The sequence below is a fragment of the Mustela erminea genome, chromosome 13, assembly GCF_009829155.1.
Source record: "Mustela erminea isolate mMusErm1 chromosome 13, mMusErm1.Pri, whole genome shotgun sequence".
Classification (NCBI taxonomy): Eukaryota; Metazoa; Chordata; class Mammalia; order Carnivora; family Mustelidae; genus Mustela; species Mustela erminea.
In genome coordinates, this window is record NC_045626.1 from 82,449,094 (window position 1) to 82,466,929 (window position 17,836).

Below are 17,836 nucleotides of genomic sequence, written 5' to 3' on the forward strand. Positions count from 1 at the left end.
TGTCGATACACACGCTGTTGAAGAAGCAACACAGCGAGGTCCCATTTCCCTTCACTCTGTTCCCCCCAGGGGTTCCATCCTGCACCCTGTAGGACACAATCACCACCAAGAAATTGGCATCAAGACAATCTGCCAACTTTATTCAGTTCTCATGGTTTTACATGCGCTCCTCTGTGTGTGTGTGTGTGTGTGTGTGTGTGTGTGTGTGTGTATGTGTGTGTGTGTGTATTTAGTTCAATGCAAAGTCATCACACGTGGGGGCACCTGGATGGCTCAGTGGGTCAAAGCCTCTGCCTTCGGCTCAGGTCATAATCCCAGGATCCTGGGATGGAGCCCCACATTGAGCTCTCTGCTCAGCAGGGAGCCTGCTTCCTCCTCTCTCTGCCTACTTGTGATCTCTGTCTGTCAAATAAAATCTTAAAAAAAAAAAAAAGTTATCACACACAGACTTCTATGACCGCCACAATCAAGCTACCTACAGAACGTTCCTCACAGAGATCCTTCATGCTACGGATAGCTAGGACCGCGTCCCTCCCTCCTGCCTCATAGTTGCCTCTTGGCAACTATGTATCTGTTCTCCCTCTCTACAGTTCTGTTACCTCAAGGATGTTCTGTAGTGGAATTAGACAGTATGCAACCTGTGAAACTGTCTTTTGCACTCAGCTTCATTCTCTTGAGATCCATCCTACTAGCTACACGCATCAGTGTTTACGCTCTCTGATCACTGAGTAGCATGCCGCGGGGTGGATGTGCCGTGCTTGGTGAACCATTTGGATGGAAGGATGTTTAGGTTAGATGCCGTTTGGGGCTCTCATGAAGAAAGCCACTGTGAAGATTCATGTCCTGGTTTTTGTGTGAGTGTCAGTTTTCCTCCCTCCAGAATAGACGCCCGCGAGCACAATTGTTAAGGAAGCTGCTTGAGCCTTTTCCACAGTGGCTGTACCACTTGGAGTTCCCACCAACAGCGAACAGTGATCCGGATTTTCTGCCTCCTCACGGTCATTACCGTGTTTGCCTTAGCCAGTGCGGTAGGTGCGCCGTGAGGTCTCACGGTGGTTTTCCTTCTATTTCTCTACTGGCCGTGATGATGATGAACATCTTTTTGTGTGCCTCTTTGCCATCCCCTTCAGCAAAATATCTGTTCCTATCTGTTGCCTGTGTTCTAATGAATTGTTCTTAGCCGTTTAGTTTTGAGAACGTCTTTATGTATTCTAGATACGGGTCTCGATGTTCCAGATAATCCTCTGTTGGATATTTTCTGCCAGACAGAGCTGGTCTTTTCATTCTCTTCGCGTGGTCTTTTGCAGAGCAAGGTTTTAAAGTTTGATGAACTGATTTGTCACTTTTTCCTTCCTGCATCGTGTCAGGTCTAAGATGGGATTTGAACTTGGGCCACCTGGGTGTGGAGACCACCCTCTTAACCACAATGGTCCGGATATAGCTGAGCCCCCCCTCCCACCTTGGATCTTTCCCTCTATAGGTTCATTCCCTTCCTTGTCTCTTCAGAGGATGTCATCGTCGTGAAGCTAGTGTGCATCTTCCCTTTTGAATTTCTGTTCTCTTAGAGGTGTTTTTTGGTGGGCAAATGTTTATTGAGCACCTACTTGGTACTAGAGAGTGTGTGAAGATACAGCAGTGGATAAGGCAGAAACTGCCCTAATGGGGCATACAGGCTGATGGTGCACCTATCAGACTGGCTAAGACAAACACGATGATGACCGCGAGGAGGCAGAAAATCTGGATCACTTTTATGCTGTCGGTGGGAATTCCAAGTGGTACAGCCACTCTGGACTAGGGAGAGAAGTCTAGGGCTCAAGGAGCAGGGAGGGAAGCTTTTTTGAGGCAATGATGTGTGAACTGAGACCTCAAGGAGGGGGTGGAGGATGAGAAGAAGAAAGGAAAAGTATTCCAAGTAGGGGGAACAGCATGTGCAAAGGCCCTGAGGCAGGAGGACGTGCACCCCCTTCACAAAGAGAACAACGGTCTGTAGGTTGGTGTGCAGAATTCAAGGATGATGGGATAGGTACTGACTGGAGAGGGCCAAGGAAGGGCCAGACCTGTGGCCAATAATAGATGAGGGAACTGAGGCCCAGGGGAGTTAAGTGACCCTCTGAGGACAAGAGGCTGAGAAGTGATGGGCCTTGGTTTTGTTTTTAGAGATAACCCATCCCTACCTTGAAACTGCTCATAGCTTTGAGGAGAGGAAAAGGTCCCTGCACAAGCAGCCCGTCTTCAGAAGGCTGCAGCTGTGGGTACATGACCCAGGCCTCAGCGTTTCTGTTTTAAACAAGGTGTCGAGGCACCTGGGTGGCTCAGTGGGTTGGGCCTCTGCCTTCGGCTCAGGTCATGATCTCAGTCCTAGGATTGAGCCCAGCGTCAGGCTTTCTGCTCAGCGGGGAGCCTGCTTCTCCCTCTCTCTCTGCCTGCCTACTTGTGATCTCTCTCTCTGTGTCAAGTAAATAAATAAAATCTTTTAAAAAAAATAAATAAAGTGTTGCTTTCAGCTTCTCTTGGGGGCTTCCCTCTCATGCTGCTAAGGCAGAGGTCCCAAATCCTCACCTGTGTCTATCCCCACATCCTGGGAGAGAGGGTGAGTGGGACTGCGGAGTGACAGCGGGACACAATTTCTCTGCTGGCTTTGCCGTTGGCCACAGCGCACAGCTCTGGAAATAGCCACTCTCCCCACCCCCAAGTCTCATGCTTGGGTGGTTTCCCCCTTCCTATTTCTCCATTCCAAGGCAGGGGGTGGAGGGGGGGTGCACCTTGGGGAATAGGGATGGGGAAGGAGGAAGCAGGGGCGTCGGACAGACAGACGGATACCTTGTTTCAGGCTGTGGGAGGACGGGACTGACTGCTTCCTCGGCAGCCAGCCCACGGGAGGGGTTTGTGGAAATCCTGCCCACCCCTCCCACCGCAGCCTCCTGTCCTACGTGGCTCCCGGCCCAGAATCGTGCCCAGCGATCACAAATGGGGCTTTGTGTTCCCGAGACAAAGAACACGCTCCTTACCCCCAACCTGGGCCAGGGCTTGTCTTTCTTGCCCCAGACTTGGCCTTGGAAGGGATGGGGCCACAGGAGGGGAACTGAGGTCTAGAGACAGGCAGGTCTGTGGAGCCAGAAGAGGGGTCTGCCCCTGGTTTGGGGGTGGACTTGGAGCAGAGAGACAGTATGTTGGCAGAGATGTAGCTGCTGTCCTAGGCACTGTGGGCAGAAAGGAAGTAAGAAATAATACGACTATTATCGCCGCGAGAGAGGCCAGATTCCAGCCCCGGAGGGGAACAGAATTCTGTTTAACCCAGCGAGCGTGTTTTGAGTCTTTCTTACGTGCCAAGCGGTGTGGGAGGCGCGGCATGAATCAGACATTGTCCCTGACATTTAAGAGATAAGACAAGCGTGTAAAATACCACAAAACAAGAGAACAAGAGACCAAGGTCGCAGAATGGTGCCAACAGGCAGGGGTGAGGGGGTGTGGGGAGGGGTCGTGGCTGCCTTCCCGGAGGCTGCAGGCCATCCACAGAGCTGGGGCAGCAGAGATTTCAGAAACGGGAGGCAGCGCGGTGTATTTTCTGAGGATGAAAAGAAGCTCATGTCTGGATGTCTGGGGAAGCCCTCTGCTGCTGCCCGATTCCCTTGTCTGTTTTCTCGTCTGCGTATCACTTCCTACTTCCTACTGAGAGTGTCTTCTTCAGGGGCAAGCAACTTTTGTCAGCTCCCCACGCTCCTGAGAGCCCCAGGGGAGCAGGGCTGGGCGGTCCTATACTTCGCTGTATCCCTACTGCCTGGGACACAGTAGGCACTTGACGCAGATCAGCTGAATAAAAGGAATATTCATACAAAGAATATACATGTAATCGTTCGTGGCATCCGGATGGTGGTGTGGAGATGGTTGTGTTTCCCCCACGACTTCGGGTTTCTCTTTTAGCATTTTTTTTCCCTGTCATTCCAAGTCTTTGAGCATATCTTTCTTTTTTTATTTTATTTTTTTAACGATTTTATTTATTTATTTGACAGAGAGAGAGAGAGATCACAAGCAGGCAGAGAGGCAGGCAGAGAGAGAGGAAGAGAAGCAGGCTCCCCGCTGAGCAGAGAGCCCACGCAGGGGGAGCTCGATGCGGGGCTCGATCCCAGGACCCTGGGATCATGACCTGAGCCAAAGGCAGAGGCTGTAACCTACTGAGCCACCCAGGCGCCCCATGAGCATATCCCTCTTAACAACCATGTCCTAGTCCATGATATTGACACGACATTGTCTCTACTTTGCTAGCCCCACCCCTCCTCGTTTTTAATCCAGTTGCATGGGTAGGAGATCAACAAGGGAACAGGAAAAGGAGGGAAGGGGCTTTCCTAATGGAAGGCAGGGTAGGGCGAGGGCACTGTGGGTGTGGGGAGAGGAGATAGGAGCAAGATCTTAAAAGAGTGTTGAGTTCAGGAGTGTCTAGAGGGCTATGTGGCTGGGGAATCTGGTGCCCAGTGGTATGTTGTTGAACTGACGCCCCCCACCCCCGCAAGCCCCTGCGTTGTAGCATTTGCCAGTTTCCATGGGGGTCGGTTCTCCTGCCACGGATGGTTTCACGTTCCCACTGTGGCGTTGCTGGACATCGAGTGGGAGATGGGCACAGCCATCCCTGACCTTGGAGTCTATCGATCAGAGTTCTCTGCTGAGATGCGAAGTCCCAGGTTCTTCCTGCGCAGCAGCCTGGAGCCGTACTGGCTACTGAAGCGTGGTTGCTCCATCACTCCCTGGAATTCAGGGTGCGGCCTGGTGTTCCACTTAGGGGGAACTCGGTGTCAGGCACAGTCATGGGGTTAGGATGTCCTCCTATGGCCATGACTCTTGCTGAGTCTTTGCTATATGCCAGGCTGTGCTAAACATCTGACTTTTTCTTCATGTCATCCTCACACCCAGGCAATGAGGTGGGTGCTGTTACTATGCCCAACTTACAGATAAAGAAACCGAAGCCCCCAGAAGTGTCCGAGAACACCCAGCTCATAGTGTAGGTGCCACAATTCAGTCCCAGGTTGGGTTGACCGGATGCTAGAACTTCTGCTCTTATCCCACGAGCTCAGCGTCTCGGGCCACTGAAGGCAGCCCTCGTGTGCATCCCAGGGGTGCTAGGCTAGGGAGAGAGCTGGCGGGAAGATGATCGTGGGTTTGTCTTTACGGGCTTCGAGGAAGTGGAACGGGAGGAGGCTAAGCATTTCTTGAGCACCTACTAGGTACCAGGAATGATGCAGCTGCCTCACATTGCCTCTGGATCAACTCTCACAACCACCCGTGAGAACGATGAGACCTTTCCCACGGGACAGCCCAGGCTTGGGTGCTTGTGAACCTACTCTCTCCTCTCTGAGCTAGGTAGCACCCAGCAGGTGACACTCCTTCTTTCTGCCCCCTTCACCCTTTGGTCCCTTGACGGGAGCTGCCCCGGGAGACCTCAAACCCTCTGCCAGTTTCAAGTCAAAACTTCTCAGAACAACAGGAAGTGGCCAAGCCATTCGGAAAGTTTGAGGACTGAGGCCACAGTCCCGGGTGCGTTTCAGGCTCCAGTGCTGGTTATTGGACAGGTGACAGAGCTGGCTCCCTGGAGGCCTGGCCTGCACATTCCATAGACTTCATAACCTCCCTGCGGGCCTGGGGAGGGGCATCTGGGAATGCAACTTCTTGCTCAGCTCAGGAAGACTGGCCGAGCTGGCTGATGGCACTTTGGCTGGCAACCCAGGTGGCCCCAGGACCGGGCCCCTCAGGTTTCATCAGGGGTCCCTAAAGGTCGGAGAGCCTATCTGAGGTCTCTGCAGGAGCTCAGAAAAAAAAGGGTTAGCCAAAAGGTCTCATCTAGGCTGGGGTAAGAAAGGGACAGGGCGCCTGTCTTGAAGCAGCACGCGCACAGCAAGTACCATTATCCTCCGGTAAGGCTCGGGGATCACTAGTAAGGCGCACAGAGGAGGTGGGTGGTAAACACTCACTTGTGGCCACCGCGGTTCTGGATTCGACCCTGATCACCTCTTGTACCCTGCTGAAGGGTACCCTGCAATACTTCTAAGCCTTGGGGCCGGCCCTGCTAGACCCATATCCCAGATGGGTAACTGAGGCCCAGTCTTTGGAAGTTGGAGACTCAGCAGACAGCGGCCAGCTGGGGGTAGAACTCAGAGAATCCCTTACCAGCTTGGCTGGAGTGTTGGGTGGGAAGTCAAGGGGGGAGCTTGGGAGGCAGATCACTGGCTACTCCAGGGGCTGTTCCAGGCCCTCCTGGTCCCACCAGTCTGGGCGTTGGCTGGAGCAATCATTCAGCTGGGGCCTTCCCATTGGTGCCCAGCCCTGGGCTGACCGAAGTGAGTCAGGCTTGGTGCCAGCTCTTCCAAGAACTCTTAGGCGGGTAAACAACAAACTCATAGGGAGAAATGTGTAAGTATCTGTCCGGGGACAGGCTCTTCCTGTTGCATTGTTTCAGATGTGTTTTTCAAACTCCAAGTTTTGACACTTGAGAAATGGACAAACGTGGAACTGAGAAGCAGAAAAAAAGAGAAGGAAACCTCTCTCTGGGGTGGAAGGGTATCTTGGAAGGCTTCTTAGGAGAGGTGATGTGATGCTTGAGTTGTACCTTGAAGGATAATAGTAATAATAATAATAATAACAAACCCTTTCTATAAGCTTCTTTTTAAAAAAAATTTTATTATTTATTTGACAGACAGAGATCAGAAGTTGGCAGAGAGGCAGGCAGAGAGAGAGAGGGGGAAGCAGGCTCCCCCCTGAGCAGAGAGCCCAATGTGGGGCTCGATCCCAGGACCCTGGGATCATGACCTGAATCCACGGCAGAGGCTTTAACCCACTGAACCACCCAGGCGCCCCTTCTATAAGCTTCTTATGTGCTTTGTGTTTTATGTTATGTTTTGAGACCTGTATCTGCTTCTTTCTTATCTGCTTTATCTCATCCAATTCTCTCAAAACGCTATGAGCAAAATATTATGTTATTCCTGTTGAACAGATGAGAAAAGCAAGCCATGGCACAGAGAGGTTAAGTGACTTGCTCAAGACCACACAGCTAGCAAGCAGTGGAGTTAGGATTCAAATCCAGAAAGGCAAGCCAATTACTGCCTGAGGCCTTCCCTGAGCTATCTAATCCCTCTGAACCTGTTTCTTTATCCATGAAATGAGGGCGATAGTGCAATAGTACTTAGTGCACAGAATTATGGTGAGGATACAATCCCCGGAAACCGCTTAGAACAGTGCCTGGCACACGGTAAGTGTTCAAAGAGTTGTAAATGACTTCTGTCGCCGCCGTCGCGGTTGTCTTCAGGCTTCCCCTCCCCCTCCGGCCGCAGCTGCCTCCCCCGCAGTGCCAGCCCGTGACGTGGGAGCTGCCGCTCGCACAGTCTGGGTTTAATTGGAAACTAAACGAGAAGGAAGGGGATGTTCGAGGCCCCTCCCTTGACTCTGAACGGCCCCCCCCCCCCCCCCACACACACACCCCGCCGCTCGCTCCGGGGCATGTGCGACTCCCTCTTTAGTGACACCTCCCGCCGACCGCGGGTACTGCTCCCGCACAGAGCACGCGACTGGGACCGAGGAGGCGGCGCCGGGATGGGAGGCAGGGGAGGGCTGCGGAGGTGCCACTGTGCTGGAGGGAGGGCAGGCAGGGGACAGGCTGTGTCTTCTGAGCTCGGTGCCAGCTCACCACGAGCCAGAGGCCACGCCCGCCTTGGCCGTGGGCCGCTTCCCACCTGGCAGTCTCAGCGCGCCCAGGTCTCGGTGGCCGGTGCGCTCGGGCGCGCTTGGCTGGGGTGCCGGCAGAGGGCGCGCGAGGGGGCCCGGGGACGGGCGGGGGACACGCGGGAGGCGGGATTGGGGGGAGGGCCCTGGGCTGCCCCTCCCGCCCCCTGCCCGCCCACCCGGAGCTCCAGACCGGGAGGCAAGAGCTGCGGGTGCCCCCTGCGCGCTCTGCCTCCTCCGCGCCCCCGCTCCTACCTGTAGAGTCCGAGGGTCTCCCCCTCCCCGGACACCTATTCTTTCTCCTCCGGAAACCTCCCGCCTAGCTACCGGCGTCTCACATAGGCGGCGCTGGGACCCCGGGACGGGGCGCCAGGCTCGCAGCTGGTGACATGTAGATGCCCCCTCGGTGGTCCAGCCTCGGCACCTGGGCACCCTTCTGCCCGTTAAAGTTTGGGGCTGGGCGCCATGGCCAAGAGCAGCTCCCTGAATGTTCGCGTGGTGGAGGGCCGGGCGCTGCCCGCAAAGGACGTGTGAGTACCCCGGGGCGAGTCGCGGGTGAGAGGCGCTGCGGACATGGGATGGGGCGGGGGTCGCCCGTTCCGCATGCCGGGGAGGAGCGGTGAGGTGGGCACGGGGTTCCTGTCTAAGACACAATATTGGTGCAGATCCGCCTCCACAGGGCTAAAACCTCATGCCCATCGCTGTCCTATCGGAAAGGGGCGCCCAGACTTAGCAAATGCGCCACCCTGCCCCAGGAAGGGGGATGTCTTTGTTCCTGGGATGTACTAAAGGGGATTGGAGGGTCGGATTTTGTTGGAGCTGGGAGGGTAGTGTGTGGAGGGTGTCTCTTCCTTAGTTCAGTCAGGTACCAGAGGTGGAGCTTCTCCAGACCAGGGTGGGTGCCTATCTAAGGAACCCTGGGAAGAAAGCCCAGAGCACCGGGTGGCCCCAGCATTCCTCTTTGTGCATCTGGTGTTTAGGTTCAAAGACAGTCATCAGATGGCCCACCAGCCAGACCTGGGGGAAAATGGGGTCCTCTGGATCCAGAGCCCTGAGCTCCCCAGCAAGGAGCTCCCTGTGTGGGCCTTACCTGGATGCTGAGCCTCTTGAAGACTCCACCCCCAAGTCTCCCCCTCCCCACCCGTAACACCCTGTCCAGCCAGGTGTGATGGGGGCTGGAGGACCCCCGGGTTCCTGTGGGTACCAGTCCTTGGCTCTACTTCCTCTAGGGCTGAGTCAGCAGTTGCCGAATCAGCAGAATGGCAGGAGGGGTCCCCCTCCTGCTTGGCCTGGAGCCCAGAGGGGCTCTGAGGTGTCAGCACCTGGGACAGGTGTGGGATCCTTGGCAGGACGTCAGCTGTGTGACCTTGAACCTGGTCCTCTTGGGTCTCGATTTCCCGCCTGGACAATGGGAGCTCTGGACAGGGGCTATCCAGCCTGGAGAAGCTGTGTGGGGTGGAGAACCTGTTAGGATTTACCCCGTGGCCAAGGGTGAGCAGAAACCTGGATTCTAACCCTCTACCGAAGCTGAGATGAGGGCTTAGCTGTATTCTGACGCCCCCCAGCTGTGGGTCCCCAGTGAAGGGTTTCCGGCCTTTGATTTTAGGAACTTTGCCCCTCCCCAACCCTGGGCTGCTGAGAGAGGTTTTAGCTTCCCTTCATCCTCATGGCTACCCCAAATAAACATGCCCCTGAGATAGAGGCAGAGCGCTTGCTGTGTGAATGCGGCATCTGGACAAGCCCCTGCTTCCCTCCTTCTGGGACACCCTCTCAGAGCCTCGGAGAATGACATTCTGGAACTGTCAGGGCAGTGAGGCCAGGAATGGGGGCCTGGAAACTGCCAGAGGGCTGGGGCGGGGGGGGGGGGGTCCTCCAGAAATCAGGTTTCCATCTTCCGGTCCTGGGTGAGGCCATTAGGGTGTGGACATGGTTCACGGTGGGGACATGGCTTGTGGGGTGGACACGGCTCGCGGGGGGTTCCTTCTGCCTCTCCTGCAGATGGAGTTAACACATACCTGCTTCCTACACCTCTTGGCCGCCCTTTCTCCCCCCAAGTTCTCGGGTCAAGGTGAGCCCCAGAGCAAGGATGGGAAGAAGTCCCTAAGCCCTAGTTGGGGATCCAGCCCTCTGCCTCAGTTTCCTTAGCTGTTGGCTCCCTTCTTCAGAGGGGCTGTCCTCAGAGCCTGCTGGGATCTCCACACCCAGGGAGACTCTTAGACGGGGGTGTGTTCTCTCTCTGGTTTCCTAAGGGAAAGGACCCAGCCTCATTCTGAAGCCTCATCAGGTTTGAGGGTGGGGTCTGACCTGACTCCGGAGGAGGCCTCCACTGACAATTTTGAAAATTACTCATGTTAATCATAGTAGCTGTAAGTCGTCCAGGGCTTACTCTGGGCCAGGGCCTATACTTAACACTTCCTGAGGTGCTATAAGCATTTCCATTTACAAATAGGGGAAACAGGCCCAGAGAGGCAAAGTCACTTGCCCGAGGTCACACAGCTGGGATTTGAGCCCTGACTGGCTCCATGTGTAAGCCACACTGAGCAGGCAATGGCTGAGGGGCCTTCTTTCCCACGCTTAAACTGGGGCAGGGCCCATGGGAGAGGTCAAGGTTCTGGAGAAATTGAGGGTCTGGTGGGGGCACCCCTCCTGCCACAGCTGCTTCCTACCTGATGGGAGCCTGATAAGGCCCTTGTGCGTCAGAGCCGTGGAGCCAGCAAGCGAACTTGGCTCCCGAGGGGGGGCCCCAGGGTCAGGCCTGGTTGACGGAAGGGGGCGTGTCTCCCAGTTCTTTGCTACTGGGATCCCAGCCAATCTTCCTCCACATCTGCTGTTGGGGAAACTGAGGAATGGGACCGTACCTAAAAGAGGCTCAGAGATAGAGAACCCAATCAGAGAAATGAGATCTAGGGGTCACCCAGCCACAGGCATCCCAGGGCGTAGGGCCAGATTAGGAAACTGAGGCTCTCAGGGTTACTCAGCCCGGAGGGTCTGAGGTAGATTCAGAAGGAGAAACTGAGGCCTAGGGCACTACTCAGAAGGGAGTTCAGCAGTAGAACCCAGAAAAGAATGTAGGGATATAGGCCACCACCCAGCCTGAGCTGTTCAGGGAAAGCGGCCAGATGGGGAAATGGAGGCACTGGAGCACCCACACGGAGGGAGCTGGGAGCAGGAGTCCAGAGAGGAAAGTGAGGCACAAGGAAGGACTCATCCAGCAGACAAGGCTCAGACTGCCACTGGCTCCTGGTGCCAACAGCCCCTCCCCTGAAATCCCATGGTAACTGTGGATTGGTGACTGATTAGAGATGGCAGAGAGAGTGTGGGGCCTGGGACATCAAAAGAGGGGGTCACTTGGAGAGAACATTTGAGCTGGGGTGGAGGGGACATTGGATAGGAGCATGCGTGCTGAGCCCCCTAGACCTGGGTTTGAATTCTAACTCAGGAGGGGGGTTGTGGGATGGAGGATACAGGTCCTCCCCCAAGGAGCTCACAGTTCAGAAGTTTGAGGGAGACAGACACTAAACACAGAGAGAAACAGGGAGCAAGATGCTTTCTGGTGCCCAGGGGGATTGGAGGTCAATTTCACAAAGGACAGAGGTGGTCAGGAATGGCCTCTCTGAGGTGGTGACTTTGGGGCTGAGGATTGAATAGCAGGACTGAGCCAGCCATGACAAGATTGGGGACAGAGTGTCTTAGGCAGCTGCAATGGTGAGTGCAAAGGCCCTGAGGCTGCACTCAGAACTTGGGGGAAGACAAAGGAGGCTTGTGCAATGGGACAGAGGGGAGATGAGGGCCCTAGTGGACAGCTTGGGATGGGGCTGGTAACTCTTATTATGAAGGGGGGATGGAGCTGCGTTTGGTTGGCTCATGGCTCATGCCTCCTCAAGGGGCTGCTGCAGGTTATGGTTTTGAGATCTGGGTGCCCTGGTCTGTGCCAGCAGAAGCGGTCTCACTCGGCTGAGCACTGGGAGTCCCCCCCACCCCAGGGAAAATCCGGAGGAAATGAAAAGTTGGCTGAGAGGGTAGGGGGTCCTAGAGTAGAGCTCTGGGGCCAGCCCATGATGCCTCCCACCACGCGTTATCTCCTTTAGTTCCTCCAGCCACCCCTACCCCCACCGCCCCCACCAGGAGATGTGTGTTACCATTATAGGGAGCAAAAACCAGCACCCACAGAGACGGGGGGTGGGGCTTGTTAGGTTCCACAGCAAGCAGGCGGTAACCCCGAGAAACCTCTCTAACATGGGCTGTTGACCATAGCTCTGGGCTTCCTGGGACCAGCCCTGGGATCTTTGTGGCCTCAGTCCTCAGTGTTCTGTTTCTATATGTGGAAGCCTAGAGAGACCACGCATGGGGGTCGGGCATCAGTGGGTGGGCTGTGTACCCATGACATCTCCTGCCGGTCCCCTGAGATTCTGTTTCTTACCCCGACTTGCTGTGTGACCCTGGGCCAGTCCCCTTCCCTCTCTGGGCCGCAGCTGCCCCATCCATACATAATGAGGGTGGACTGGGACCTCCACTTGTGGCTGCCCCCTCAACCTCCCTCCTGAACGTCCTCCTCCCGCAGGTCTGGGAGCAGTGACCCCTACTGCATCGTGAAGGTGGATGACGAGGTGGTGGCCAGGTGAGGAGTGGAGAGGCCGGGCCTGGGGGAAGAGGAACAGGGCAGGGGATGGAGGAGGAGCTCCTTCTAGACCTGAGGGGTCCAGGCACAAGATTTGACGTTGAAAAGGGGAGCCGGGTGAGGGCAATGTCTATGCCAAGAGCGGACGAGGTGCCTGCCAGTGGATGCTTTGTGCTTTGGCCCTTCTGGGGACAGACAGCTGGGGCTCCCAGCTCCCCTCTCCATCCTGCCCCTCCGACTGGCCGACACCTTCCCCCTGGACCAGATGATGTCCCTGCCAGTGTCCTGGGGCTGACTCAGCGGCTGCCCGCCTGTGCCTCCCACCGTGGCCTCCCTGGAGGCGGGCATCTCACGCTTGGCTGGGCTGGCTGGTTCCGGGCCTGCTGGGTGCTGCGGGCACTGGGGCGTGTGTGTGTGTGTGTGTGTGTGTGTGTGTGTGTGTGTGCATGAGTGCCCAGCTGGGCCTTCTTGTGAGTGGTGGGGGGTGTTGGAGGGCTGACGTGAATGTCTATGACTGATGTGCGTGTCCCTGGGGGTGTGCAGCTCACAGGCTTACACTGTGTACCAGTGGAGGGTGTGTGTGTGTGTGTGTGTGCGCGCGTGCGTGTGTGCGTGTGCGTGTGTGCACACCCGTGGGCTGCCCTGCATACACACGTGAGCACCAGTGTCTGCTTGTTTGGGTACACAGACGCCTTCGTGAGCACAAGTGAGGACATGAGGGTGTTTGCTGCGTGAGTGAGTTTGGGCAGGGGGGAGGGACGCGGGGCTTGGCGGTGGTTGGCTCCCGCCCCAGCAGGCCGAGGGACAGCTCTCAGCCCCCGCAGGCCTGAGGGGTGTGGGTGGGCTGGTGGGCGGGTGGCTGAGGCCTGGGTTCCTATGGAGACAGCAGGATTCAGGATGCTTCTGGTGCTGGTTGCAGTCCAGAGGGGCTGGGGGCAAGGGGGGTGGGGAGCCTGCATGGGGCAAGGTCAGCCTGCAGCATCCCAGCTGACCCCCTCCATTGCTTTCTATGCTCATGCTGCCCCCTCCTCACACGCCCCCCCCCCAAACCCACAGAGAGATTTCTGTGTGATCCCAGGCTGCTGTTCTGTGCATCTCTGGGCTCTGAAGAGGGACTTCCAGCTATGAAAAGAGGGGGACAGGGGGAAGAGGGTGTTTGAGAAGATGGGTCCATCTGACTGAGGTGCTCTGGGCTGGGGTAGAGGGCAGAGTGTGCATCACTGTGTGCCTCTGTGTGGATATGTTCACAGTCTTTGTTGGGGAAGAGGGCAGGGCAAGGGGTAAAAAGAGTGGCCCAATTCTGGTTCGACCCAATTCTGCAGCCATAGATTGGGTGTGTCTTCATTGGGCAAAGTGGGTTCCTCGTTCCCTGGTGGATAAAGTGCATAGGCAGGGGTGTTGGAGTGAGGATGCTGTGTGTGTGTGTCTGTTTCTAAGCTTGCTTGGGTCCCTAACCCACCTGTGGTTTCCTCTCATTTCCTGAGTGCTCTGGCTCCTGCTGACTTTACGTTCTCTCGGCCCCGCACACATTCCATTCCCCATCCAGCGCTTTCCTGTTCCTCAGACTCAAGTTCACTCCTGCCCCAGGGCCTTTGCACATGCTGTCCCAGCCATCTTGTCCTCATCTTCTCTTCCCCCTTTGCCTGACTGGCTCCTGTAGGAAGCATTTTCTCACTCCTTCAATCCACACCCCCAGACCTAGCCAAGTGCCACTGAGCTCACCCCAACCACAGGACTTGTCTCACTGTGTCATGTGTCATAAGAGTTCAGGAGGGAGTACCTGCCCACTGAAGGGGACTCTGTGGGGGCAGGGTCATGGGCACCTCTTCATCTGATTCTCCATAGCCCACAAGGTTTGGCACACAGGGTGTTCATGGAGTGAATGAGTGAATGAATGGAATTTGCGTGTTGTCAGCTGTGTAAGGGATTCTGTGTGTGTATCTAACATCTGTCACCATACGTGTGTAAGTGTGTGTCTGTGGGTCTCTGTGTCTCTATGAGCTGGGCTTTTTTGTTTTGTTTTGTTTTGTTTTTGATCTGTGTATCTATGTGAATCTGTTTTCTCTGTATCTGTATGTGTCCATATGTAGAAACACATAGATATGCATTTCTAGAAATTTCTGAGGATGCGTATGTGTATCTGTGTGTATGGGAATGTGTCTCTGGCATTCTTGGTGTGTCTGTGAGTGTCTCTCTTTTCATGTCCAACCTTGTGGGAATGTATGTGTGTGCGTGTGTGTGTAGGTCTCGGGGTATGTGAGTGTTGGGGTTTCTGCGTGTGTATTTGTGTTTTGTTTTTGATGTTTTAAGAAGGCTCCATACCCATCATGGAGTCCAACGTGGGACTTGAACTCATGACCCTGAGATCAAGACCTGAATTGAGATCAAGAGTCGGACGCTTTACTGACTAAGCCACCCAGGGACCCCTCTGGGTGTGTATCTATGCACATCATGGATATAAGTGTGTGGTTTGTGTGCATGTGTATATCTGGGTCCCCAGGTGTCTGCCACCTGTGTGGCCCAAGGGTCCCCAGCCCCCTGTGCCCTCCCTCTGCAGAACAGCAACTGTCTGGAGGAGCTTGAGCCCCTTCTGGGGGGAGGAGTACACCATTCACCTGCCCTTGGATTTCCACCACCTGGCCTTCTACGTGCTGGATGAGGATACAGTGGGGTGCGTGTACTGGGGACCCCTGCTTGAGCACCTGGGGGAAGACGGGATGCCCCAAAGCAAAGTATCCACCCAACTGACCCTTGGTGCCTGTTCCCGCTATTTAATGACTCGGACCCTCATCTGCCGCCTTTCCACAGGCACGATGACGTCATTGGCAAGATCTCGCTGAGCAGGGAAGCGATTGCAGCCGACCCCAGAGGTGGGCGAGGGACAGCAGCCTTCGGCTGGGCAGAGGGAATATGAGTGGCCATGTCTAGGCTGGGCATTTGCGAGCATGTAGCAAGTGGCAGGAGAAGCAGTCTTCAGGGGAAATTATTTCAGTTGTTGATTTTTCTTTTTTCTTTTCTTTTCTTTCTTTCTTTCTTTTTTTTTTTTTGGAAGAGAGAGTGAGAGAATGCTCATGCCCAAGTGGTGTATGGGGGAGGGGCAGAAGGAGAGGGAGAGGAAGAATCTTAAGCAGGCTCTTTGCCTAGCATAGAGCCTGACACTGAGCTTAATCTCATGACCCAGAAGTCATGACATGAGCTGAAACCAAGTCAGATGCTTAAACGACTGAGCCACCCAGGCACCCCATCAGTTGTTGGTTTAAAAAATATTTTTTTAAATTTATTTATTGAGTAGTTAATTACTTTACGTAGTTCCATATTCAAAAGGTATAATTAGCGGGGGAGACTATCCCTCTCTAACCCAGCAATTCCATTTTCATTTTAAGGTTGTCAGTTTCTTGTATGTCCTTCTAGAGATAATTATTCTTTTTTTTTTTTTTTTAAGATTTTAGTTATTTATTTGAGAGAGAGCAGAAGTAGGGGGAGGAGGAGAGGAAGAGGGAAAAGCAGGCTCCCAGCTGAGCAGGGAGCCCAACATGGAAATCAATCCCAGGACCCAAGGATCATGACCTGAGCCAAAGGCAGCCGCTTAACCGACTGAACCACCCAGACACCCCTAGAAATATTTTAAATAGGTTTATTTATTCCAAGTGCTTTCCATGAATCAACTCATTTAATTATCGTAACGAGCCTGTGAGGTAGGTACCCTTATTCCACCCGTTCCACAGGCGAACCTCTCAAGGTAGAGGGGATTGGTTAGTTGGCTTGCCCGGGATCACAAAGTTGCTAAGTGGGATGGCTAGGATTTGAACCAAGATTGTCTACCTCCAGTCTGCACTCTTAATATGGCACTGTATGTGTTTGGTGCTCTGCTCATAGGAATGGCAGCGTGTTATACTCACTGTTCTGTCTCTTGCCTTTCATTTCACCATCGACACTGGAGATCTTTCCATATTTGTTCCTCAAGAGCTTCCACATTCTTTGATCTTTGATTTCGTGGCACTCCATTGTGTGGCTAAATCATCGTTTATTTGGCTGGTTCCCTCCTGATGGGCACTTGGGTGGCTCACTGTCTCTCCCTAGCTCAAACAATACAGCCATGAATAGCCTTGTACAAATGTGATTTCACACATGTGCAAGTTGTATCAATCAGTTTGATAAATTCATAGAAGTAGATAGGTCATAGAGTATCCATATTAGCACATTACAGAGTTGTTGCTAAGTTACCCTCTTTGGAGGAGGTAATAATTTGCCTACACTTTGCCAGCAATTACCAAACTCTTTGATCTTATATCTGATAGGTAAAAAAATTTTCTCTTTGTGTAGGTTATTTTGTATTTCTCTATGAATGAGATTGAAAGCCTTTTTGCATATTTAAAAGTTGCTTTATTTCCTTTTTTGTTTGTTATTTATTTGTTTGTTTGTTGCATTGCCCCCCATGGGGTTGTGTGGCTTGTCTTATTGATTTGTAGGCGCTCTTTACATATTAGGCAAATTTAACTCTGTCATATTAGCTGCAAATAGTTTTTCTCCCTTTGTCACTTATGTTTTTGCTTATCATTTTTTTCTCTGTATAAAATCTGTTTCTTTTTCTCTAGTTTTTATGGCTCTTGTTTTTCTGTGATATCTAAAAAGGTCTTCCCAACTCTAAGATAAAATTTTTTTTACATGATTCCTTCTCACAGCAATTTGTTTTCCTTTTTTACATTCAAGTCTTTGATCTATTTGGAATTTAACCAGATTCAAGGTATGGAGAGGGATTCAACCTTATTACTTTTTATCTAGATGAGTACTAATTGTCTTGATGTCAGTAATCGAATAATGTATTTTTTCATCAGTGGGGATTAGTTGAAAATGTACAACATGTTAATCATCATAATCATTGTTCCTATTTAATTAGGACTTACTATGTGCCAGGAATGATGCTAAACACTTTACATTTAGTTTTCACAACAACCAAGTAAAATGTGCTCTAGAATGATCTTGAATTTATGGCTGATGGAAAATGAGGTTTGGAGAGGTGAGGGCACTTGGCCTTCCTGGAAGTTGTAGGGTTGGGAGTTGAGTCCAGGCTGTGCCTGCATCCAAAGTCTGTGTTTTCAACCCATCTGCTGACCTGCACCCATTGTGCCTGAAACATCCACCCAAGGGAGTGGAATTAGATGATGGAAGTATGAGGTTAGGCTTCAAGAGCTTATGGACCAGACAGAAACACAAAATATGCTCACACAGAGCAAGGAGCAAGGAAAAAATGGAAGCTGTCCATGTGTCTGGATGTGGGTGCTTTTTATTTTTTAAGCAGGACAGGAATGTGGGGGTGGAGGCATGTGGAATATCACTGGCATGATGGTGGATGAGGATAAACAGACAGTGAGGCTGGTATAGTCAAGCAAGTTTTCCGGGAAGAAGGGGAATGAATTGGTTCTTAAAGGTGCTTTGGCAGAGACACAAAAGCATATCTCCATAGATTCTCTTTTAGGGTCAGGTGTAGGCCAGGCCAGGGGGAGCATTGGATGG

The 17,836-nt window shown here is 53.3% G+C and overlaps 1 protein-coding gene across 3 annotated transcripts in view; it reads left to right on the forward strand.

The window, feature by feature from the left end:
- Positions 1-7,517: 7,517 nt before the first annotated feature.
- The window catches only part of RASAL1 (RAS protein activator like 1), a 28,282-nt gene continuing 17,963 nt past the window's right edge, over positions 7,518-17,836 (forward strand). The window contains exons 1-6 of one of the 3 annotated variants that reach the window (XM_032310400.1): positions 7,518-7,601; positions 8,047-8,234; positions 12,266-12,322; positions 13,011-13,028; positions 14,880-14,993; positions 15,131-15,192. In XM_032310400.1, the coding sequence (XP_032166291.1) occupies positions 8,170-8,234; positions 12,266-12,322; positions 13,011-13,028; positions 14,880-14,993; positions 15,131-15,192 (316 nt within the window). In that variant the 5' untranslated portion in view covers positions 7,518-7,601; positions 8,047-8,169. Of the gene's footprint in view, positions 7,602-7,829; positions 8,235-12,265; positions 12,323-13,010; positions 13,029-14,879; positions 14,994-15,130; positions 15,193-17,836 lie in introns of those variants that run through there. The other 2 variants (XM_032310399.1, XM_032310401.1) reach the window with 2 other exon arrangements.